The following is a 9647-nucleotide window of genomic DNA, read 5'->3' as shown; positions in this document are numbered from 1 at the left end:
GGTGGGGGCGCGGTGGTGGGGCGGTGGTGTGGCTTCGCCGGAGAAGAAAACTAGATGGCGACGGGGCTAGAGGGATGGCCGGGGGGCGGCGGTTGAGGGGAGGGCGGGGTGGCGAGGCTGGCGCGGGAGCGCCGCCGGCCGCGGGCGGTGATGGCTAGCGGTCCGGCCGGTGGTCCGTGGGGGCGGTTGGAAGAAAGTGTCGGGAGGAAGAAGAGATGCGCTCTGATCTGTTTTCAGAAACGGTTGGAGGTGGAAGATGACAGGTACCCGTTAGATTAGAGATCAAGGACGGAGAACATCGACTGACCTAAATAGGGATTTTCAGTCGACTCGCACATAGCCTCCCCCACAAATATAAGACAGGTTTTGCATATCACTGGAGAACTTGGACTTGATTGGAGAAGTTGGGCTAAAATCCTTTATCTCGGGACAGAAGGAAGAATACTACTCCCTCCATATAGAAATATATAAGAGCGTTTAGATCGCTTTCCGCTCTTTCTTTAGTGATGCAAAGGAGGATCCCTACTAATGCATCTTACTCTGAATTCTTAGTCAGTGATAACTCAAGCTATGTGCAAAATAACTTAAACTATTTTGTTCTTTGCTCGGTTTATACTGAACAACTTTTTATTTGTATGCTAAACAGGGCTTGTTTTTATTTTATTTTGTTATAAAGTTGACATCAAATCTTTACCAATTTTATTCATGTTGTTGGTTAGCAATTGCTGAAGCTCAATCAGGAGAATTATATCTAACTGTTATTTAATATATTTTATTTTAAAAAATCAGAGTAATTCTGAAGTCATTAAACTCATTACAGAGGATGCAACTTCAGAACGCCGCAATCAGTCAGCCGTAGATATAGAGGCGAACTAGGAGATATAAAGTTGACGTCAAAACGCCTCGCTGGCCTAGCAGTAATGACGGAAGCATTCATAGACGACGCATCGATGGTGCAACACATGAAGTTTTTTCAGGGTTTTTTTCTCGGAACAATCCAACGACCGTTGAGGTGCCGTAATATCAAAGATTTCCTGGCTGGTGGGGGGGGGGGGGATAAAGAAAATAGGGTCGATGGTGGTTTCTTGCCAGAGTTGGGAGGGATTGAGATGAGAATTAATGGTTTCAATTAAGTCGTATGTTTCGTATGAGCATACGCATCCTGTAAGCAATCGGCCACTGCCTCTTATCAATAAACACCACACGGCTCTCCCTGTTGGAGAGTAGGAACGCTTCAACCATTTTCCAGGACGAAGCATACTTCTTAAACCATGACCAACAAAATGCAAGATAGACTTCAGACAAATGATGATGGTACTCCTTTCCTGATCTGCATGGAAGTGTAATACAACTAGGCTTGGTAATACTACATTGGCAGGGCACTAGAATGGTTCATTCTTTCACAGCTGTATAAAATTTTCAGTTTGCCATGTTTTATGTTGTTCTTGATGATTGTAGTTTTGCTTTCACATTTTTGCTACATTATGGGTATGGGCACCATCTAAGAGCTCTAACTTCTTGGTGCTAACACTAAACTCACTATAAACATAATTGAAGCATTATGTATCAGTCAGCATGATCTTTCGTTGAGTTTATATGATGTTGTTTCGCCACTTCTGCTGGAAGAGGGATAGGCTCCTGTAGCACTTTGACATTCTCTTCATGATATAGCTTAAATTACATACATAACCTAGTGTCTTCACGTTTGTTTCAGGAGCTCAATCAGTTGCTCAACTTCGTTGTAAAAGGGTATGTGTATGTTCTGACTTGAGATTCTTAGAAAGTTCTTGACGATATGTTTAAGATAACCTTATTTCCTGTTAGTTATACTCCGGTGTACAAACAAGTTCTTTTATCTTTTGTAGCTTTAGTTCTGAATGGCTGTACCAGAGAAGCCTGCAGGAGATGCAGGAGTAAGGAAGCGACGACGCTGACTTGCAATCACCCGATGGCGCGCCCTTGCTTTTATCATGCTGTGTAGGCGTGGCCCCTATGACATTTTTTACCGCAAGTGAACAAATTACATAAGTTCGCTCGATTGACAAAAACTTCCTCATGGATGAGGACAGGGAAACCTACTGATAGTCTTGTATGGCGTGGGTGGCCCTTTGTCTGTCTGCTACTCTGCTCCCAAACAACCTGTGGTTACTTTTGTTACGAAGATTACATGAAAAACTTGTTGTTCTTACTGATGTTGATGAGAACTTATGAGAATTATGAGGATGCTGTTCTTTGCAAGATTTGCATCAATCGAATATATACTCTGTTTTCCCTCAAAAAAATATACTCTGTTTTTTCAATAAGAATTCTCTTTTGTTTGGTGCAAACTGTTGCCGGCTTCAGAGGGTGCATATTGATTATACTGGAGCCTCTAGTTCATACTTCAGAAAATAATTAAGGTGGCCGGAGTCTCTATATGCATTTTTATTTAGAAAAACAACCAATAATCTGGCAATCGTACTAAGTGAGTGATCTCCTGACCTAAGATCCAGATATCAATAAAGAAAAATATGAGTAGCAAGATAAAAAGATATAGCGTATCAGCAACCTTGAGCTCTACACAAGTAACCCATCAGTTCATCCCCACCAGAACAGAACCGGCAGTCCACCCTCATATAATAAGAAGTCATACTGTCCTCAAAAGAAGAAGAAAAATCCAGAGCAGCACAACCACCCTTTCAAACATCAAGCTACTACCTAATTTATACAGAAACATTGATGGCATATGCTGTTCGACGGGAATCCATCCGTTGCTTCCTGGTCATGCTATAATTAGATGTATCGATGCGTCCAAGTTGGTCACGAAACGGGATGGGGTCGCGCAAAATGCCCGATTCTCGTTTCGCAAACTATGATTTTTGAATTCGGTGGACCGCCGTCCAAAGGTTCCCGATAAAGGCCGGTGCACGCGCAAGCCAGCTCAAGAAAGCCATGGCGGTAGCGTTCATGAAGCTTGCACAGGGATTTACCGAGCAAGCTCCGAAATCATTGGAAAGGAGAGTGGTGATAGCTGCTGATCCACACGCTGCACTGAAGATGAGTGTACCTGTGACCTACGAACAAAACATCAGGGTCAAAAGCGGATCGTTTTTACTTTTTACAGTAGGAGAAATAAAGATACACATGATCCTCAATTTGCATATTCAAAACACAATGCATGACAGATGGGTTGCTGTTATGTTTGGTATGCCTGAGAAAATACGTACGACTTACCCAGTCCCCGAGGGCAAGTATGATGACAGCCCGGCCAGTTCGGAAGGAACGTTTGACAACAATTGCATAGGCATCCAGAATGGCCACGGCGAGGCTCCACAGGCATTGCACACTTGCTGCTGCTACGAGGTAGCTGCTCAAACGAACAAGAATAAGTTCATCTACAGAAGGGCAAACAAACAAATAAAAATCCCCTATTCTAATTTGTAACAGCAACACCTTAAGTGCAAAAACCTTTGATTTGCACCATCTAACTGGGTCGCAGAAATAATGTAAACTAACATACTAGTACTTGTTTCGCATAGTTCTCAATATACTGTACTAGCCCCAACACTAAATGTAGATCTTCAAATGTTGTCCTCAAGGAAGGAAATGTATGCTATGCACACGATTGTCCATTACAATTACACCATTCTGTATTCCGGATTGTCGACACACATGCATTTGTAGATCAAACTCCTGATTTTCGCACAAATGCTAAACATTGCTGCATCCAAACAAGACAGCTGAGAAACATCACATGGAGCATGATCTAATCGTACTGCCACTTTCAGGATGCCAGAGCAATCCAAAAAGGCGTAGAGATGTCGAAATGCGCGATTAAATGAACATTTCACTTCGGAGGACCCAATAATAATTTCTACTGGGAAACTTATGTCTTGCAGAGAGAGACAGTACGGGAGAATAGGTCAATGCACTGTACTACTCCCAACACTAAAGGAAGGAAATGTATGCAATGCACACGATTGTCCATTAGAATCACACCATTCTGAATTCCGGATTGTCGACACGGATGTGAAGATCGAACGCCTAATTTTCGCAGAAATGGTAAACATTGCTGCGTCCAAACATGACAGCAGGGACAACATTTGCAGATGAATCAGCTGAGATAACATCACAGGGAGCATGATCATGCTACTATGGCATCATCTAATCGTACTGCCTCTTTCAGGACTAGAAGATCCAAAAAAGCCGTACAGTACAAATATCAAAATGCGCAAATAAATATGAGCACTTCACTTTGGATAATTAAGAAGGACTGAATGCAAGTTGGTTGGACGACAGGCGGCCGCTTGTTATGAAACAGAATTGAATTCCTAAGAAGAAAATTGCTTAGCAGGGGAGGAGAAGGGGGCCCGGCCCATCCATCCAAGAAGCATTGGAGGACGCACCGGAATGTGGTGACGGAGGGGAAGTCGTCGGTCGACGCCATGACGGCGAGCGCGGCGGCCGCGAAGGCGGCCTGCAGGAGGCGGAACACGAGCCCGCACCTAGTCCACGGGTCCCTCATGATCACGCCAGCAGGCGCGTTCCCGTCCCCGTTCGCCCCCTCCACCTGCACCGCCTGCCCCTGCGCCGGCGGCACCATCTCCACCTCCGCCTGCCCCTGCCCCTGCGTCGGCGGCGGCACCACCACCGGCGGGGAGGGGTGCACCACAGGATGGCTGAAGTGCAGCATCGTCTTCCCCTCTCCTCCCTCCTCGATCGTCGTCCTCGAGCCAAAAGTGCTAGGATACCTTGCTTCCTCCGGTGGTTTTCTACTCTTTTTCACTCTCCAATGACAGCGAGCGGAGCCGGAGAGTGAGTGAGCGCGTTCAGTAAGGGAGGAGAGTGAGGCCAGTTCTTTTGACAGAATCCGACCCCGACTCAGTTTCTTCCAGAATCTTTAAGCTCCATTTATTTTATAATCCCATAAAAGAACTGGGCCTCAAGGTCAGGTCCTCAGAGTCGACTCTGGGTCGGGTCTGCACGTGGCACACGGCATGGCTAGCAGCCTAGCACTGCACTGGGCTCCACGGCGTGCGCCTGCACTCCACAAACCAACCGACTTTCGTCCGTCCGTAGTCGTCAATGATTCACACTTGACAGCATCGAGTCCGAGTGTATCGTCTATGGATGCTTTCCCACTTTGATCTATGGCGACTGCTACAAATCATCCGTTGATTTCCTGGGAAAGCAGTCGGGTCACACGTCGTTGGATTCATCCTCGCACATCCGTTGGATCTGGTCAACACGTCGGACGGGGCTTTCTTCTCTCATCACAGCCACAGCAAAAAAACAACGACCGTGTCGCCGACTCGCCGTGGGGAAGCAGCGCCGCCTGGCAGATAGCAGCAGTCGTGCCCCCTCATCGGCAGCGCGGCGACGCTCCACCAATGGGCGCCCTGGAAGCTCGCCACCACCGGCGTGGCCGTGCTTCATCGCAGCACCCCGACGGCCGCCGCGTGCTTCACTGCAGCCCCTCGCCGCGCGGCGGTGCTCCATTGCAGCACCGCCTGGCATGGCATCTCCCATCGCCGTATCCGTTGGCCGCCGGCAAAACTTCAGTGTAGCGCCGCCACCGGCACGGCGGCGCTCCATCGCAGCACCCCAACAACCACCGCATGCTTCACTGCAGTGCCCACAGCACGGTGGTGCTCCACGACGGCTGCCGTCAACTCCCACTTCAGCACCCAATACCACCGGCGAAGCTTCAATGCAGCGCCACCGCAGGCGTGGTGGTGCTCCATCACATCACTCCGACGGCCACCGCAGGCTTCACTGCAGCGGCCTACCGCGCGGGCGCGGGTGTCGCTCTATCGCAGCACCGGCTGTCGTCGCATCTCCCATCACACCACTCGATGGCTGCCGGCAAAGTTTCAGTGCAGCATCGCCATCGGCACGCACGGTAGTGCTCCATCGCAGCACCGGCTGCATCCTCCTACCGTCCTCCGCGTCGCAGCACGCACGTTGCCAGTGGCTTCATTTCCGCTCTTTGCAGCGGCCGGTGGCTGGCCTCGAACAAATCCGGCGTCCACTTGCAGTAGTCGGGACGGCGTGGTGACGGTGTGCTTGGAGCAGGTCTGCAGGTGGCCTGTGCAATGGTGGAGAAGGAAAGGGGATGGGGAAGGATGATGGCTCACGATGTTTCTGTGGAGGATAGAGACGTGTTGGGCCACAGGGCACGTGGCAGCCGAGGAAGGAGGTTGATGCGTGAGGAAATCATCCGGTTGATTTACATACTTTTCCTTGATATATCCGCCCGCGTCCCCATCTTTGCCTGCCGGCCTCATCGCAACACGAAGCCGCTATCTACGAGATGTCTTTATCATTCACTATGCCGTTCCGATCGCCACGTTTAGCCGATCCTTACCGATTGCGCATTCAAGAAAAAGTGTTCATAACGTATTTAAAAATATGTGCCGTTCTATTTTAGAAATGTTCATGGTACAGTTCAAAAAATGTTTACGTGCACATTTTCCAAATATTGTGCATTTAAAACGTGTTCATCTTGTATGTTCAGAAATGATCATCATGTATTTATCAAAGATATTTACCAAGCGTTTAAAATGTGCATCATGTATATTTCCAAACTATTTATTGCACATTTAAAATGTGCATCGTGTATTTTCGGAAATAAAAGCTTGTTGCGTACCTGAAAATATAAATAGCCTATTTCAAAATTTGTCCAAATGCGTGTTTTTTTGATCATTTTTGTTTGGAAAATATGTTCATTGCGTATTTAACAATATTCATTGTATATTAAAATATGTTTATCGTGTGTTAAAAGAGTCCCACGTGTATTTAAAATACTCTTGTATTTAAAATGTGAATCATGTATTAACGTATGATCGTCGTGTATAAAAAATGTCTATCACATACTGAAAAATGTTTAGCACATATTAAAATATCCATCATGACCTACAAAAATGTTCGTCGCTTATTGAAGTGTTGTATTTCCAAAATATGAATCATGATAATCGTGTATTAACATATCTATCACATATTGAAAAATGTTTGGCGCATATTAAAAAAATATTCATCGTGGGCTGAAAAAACTGGTGCGGCATATCTAAATGTTGTTCATCATGTATGTAAAAAAGTTCATTGTGTACTTCAAAAATGTTTGCAGTGCAATAAAAATGTTTATCATGTATTTAAATTATTCATCATGTATTTGAAAATGTTTTGTAGTGTAATAAAACGTGCTTATGCATTTGTTGGTGAAAGGCTCATTGACATTTTAAAAGGAAAACAGTGCACGTACATTCTCAAAAAGTGCCTGTATTTGAAAATGTTTTATGTAACTTAAAAAGTGTTTGTGATTTTTAAGAAGATGTTCATGTACATTTTAAAAGGAAAAAAAAAGTGCACGGACATTTGAAATTTTTTTCATGATTTTTCAAGTAAAAACTAAGAAAAGAAAAAAGGGAAACTAAAAAATTGAACACACACGCTTCATACGTAAATAGTCTGAAAATAGCAACAACTTGATGGATATTTAGTGTTAGGTACATAGTAAAATTTATTTTACAACTTTGGAAGGGTTGCCATGGCACCCACGGCAGCCTCACTAGATCCGCCCCTGGTTAGGCCTTGGGGCGATCCTAATGAGCAAGTATACCAGAAGTGACAACGCCCCTGGTGGAAATAACAACGTCTTTTTCTTTAACCAGAAGTGACCCCTCTACCTAGCAAATTATGCAACCGACTGAAGTTCCCAAACTGCTGGGATGTCATTGGCATGTTGCATGCTGGAGCAGATATTTACGGGATGATTTGCTTTGTTAGCAGTCTCTGTTGGGTTTATGCGAAACATAACATGCATATTTCACCACACTATATACGAAGCTAAGGGCGTCTTCAATGCCGACTCTCAAACCGCCCGTAAACATCCCGACTGCGTGGTCCAGACGTGTTTTGCCATCCAACGCGGTCATGTATCCCTTCGCTCGGCAGTTCGAACGCACTATTTCCCGCAAACCAGAGACAAAATAGGGGGCTTTGTGGGCGTCCGGACCGATGCCACGTCCGCTTCTGACTACCCTGGCCCACTAAATAACTCAATCCACCTCTCTCCCGTTTCCCTTCCAATGCAGATGCTGCTTCCCGCGCCGCATTAATGTCGGTCCAGAGCCCGCGTCGGTTGGCATTGATGCCACGTGATGTGTCGAGACAACACTTCACTGAAACGGTTTTGCGAAGGTTCTACAAACTTCCCTAGAACAGCTTTTTTCTTTCTCTTACTTTTTTCGTTTTTTCTCATTTTTCTTTTCTGTTTCCCTTTTCTTTTTCTTCCTTATTTTTCATTCTTCATTTTTGATTTTTAATTTCTTTTATTTTCAATTTGAGAACACCTTTGAAATTCATGAACTTTATTTAAATGATGAACAGTTTTGAAATAATGAAAATGTTTCAAACACATGATCGTTTTTTTGAAACCTAGAACAGTTTTTGAATTCATGAATATTTTTTACAATTCCGTGCACATATGTCCAAATTAACACACATTTTTTCCAATTGCATACATTTTTTGGAACACGTGAACAATGTTTTGAACCAGCAAACATTTTTAAAATTTTGGAAGAATTGCCGAAATTCAAGATTTTTTTGTTTTTGCCAAACATTTTTTTGAGTTCAGGAATCCTTTTTGTACATGTGAGCACTTTTTTATTTTTGTGATTTTTTTCAAATTTTGCAACATTTTTTCGAAATCACCGATCATTTCTTAATATTATGAATTTATTTTACAAATTCAAGAGCGTTTTTTGAAACTATGAACATTTATTTGAATAGAAACACCTTTTTCTGAAACTTGTGAACATTTTTTTGAAATGTTGAGGAACATTTTTGAATTTGCGAACATTTTTTCAAATTGACGAGCAGTTTTTCCTTAACATTTTTATATGAAATGATGAACTTGTTTTTAATACACGGGCATTGCTTCAAATTCGTGAACATTTTTTAGTTTCTTTAAAAAATTTAAATATATTAACACTTTTAGAAAAATCACGGACAATTTTGGTTCCGTGAACATTTAGGACTTCTTGAACATTTGTTTTCGCAATTCACAAATTTTTGAAATTTTAGAACCTTTTTGTAAACCCGAACTATTTTATCAAAAAATAAAACAAAAATAGAAAAATAAAAGGAAAGAAAAAACAGGGGGCGGCCAGCCTCGCAAATGGGCCAGCCCAAATTGGCGTGCTGGGGGAAGTGCGCGTTCGCACGCGCACCGCGCCAAGATAGAGGGTCCCCAAAAGCCTAAAGAAAAGCAGAGAGCAACTAGTTAATGAGCGCTCTTTCGGGAGCCTCGCAACGATCAGCGTGACTTGGCGCGCTCTCAGCCATTCGCCACGTCTCGCGCTCTGGACGCTCCCTCCGGATTTTGTTTTTATTTTTTATTTTTTTTGCACGCGTTTTTGGCTTTTTAAACTTTTTTTTCGGGGTTTTTTTGACGTTTTGGTTTTCCCCCAGTCTTCCTTAGCTTTTCGATTAAATTTTTTTCGAAAAAAAACATTTTTTGCGCGAAAAAACGCGTTCTTTTTCGAGAGGCACGGTTGTGCTTTAACGAGAGTCACGGCCGTGCCTTTCGGAAACAAAAAAATAACGCGTTTTCTGTTTTTTTTCTTTCACGAGAGTCACGGTTTTGCTTCTGCGCGAGGCACGGTTGT

General features: G+C 44.1%; 1 protein-coding gene across 1 annotated transcript; it reads right to left on the bottom strand.

Moving 5' to 3' along the window:
* Positions 1-2535: 2535 nt before the first annotated feature.
* LOC123050609 (CASP-like protein 5A1) lies at positions 2536-6077 on the bottom strand. Its single transcript, XM_044473376.1, has 3 exons — positions 4386-6077; positions 3214-3346; positions 2536-3053 (listed from the first exon to the last, which is right to left on the bottom strand). Exons 1-3 carry the CDS (start codon positions 4670-4672, stop codon positions 2850-2852), a joined length of 624 nt encoding a protein of 207 aa, XP_044329311.1. The 5' UTR covers positions 4673-6077; the 3' UTR covers positions 2536-2849.
* Positions 6078-9647: the final 3570 nt, after the last annotated feature.

Source organism: Triticum aestivum, chromosome 2D (assembly GCF_018294505.1).
Source record: "Triticum aestivum cultivar Chinese Spring chromosome 2D, IWGSC CS RefSeq v2.1, whole genome shotgun sequence".
Lineage (NCBI taxonomy): Eukaryota > Viridiplantae > Streptophyta > Magnoliopsida > Poales > Poaceae > Triticum > Triticum aestivum.
The sequence above is the reverse complement of the archived record's forward strand: the minus strand, read 5'-3'. Positions and strand labels throughout refer to the sequence as shown.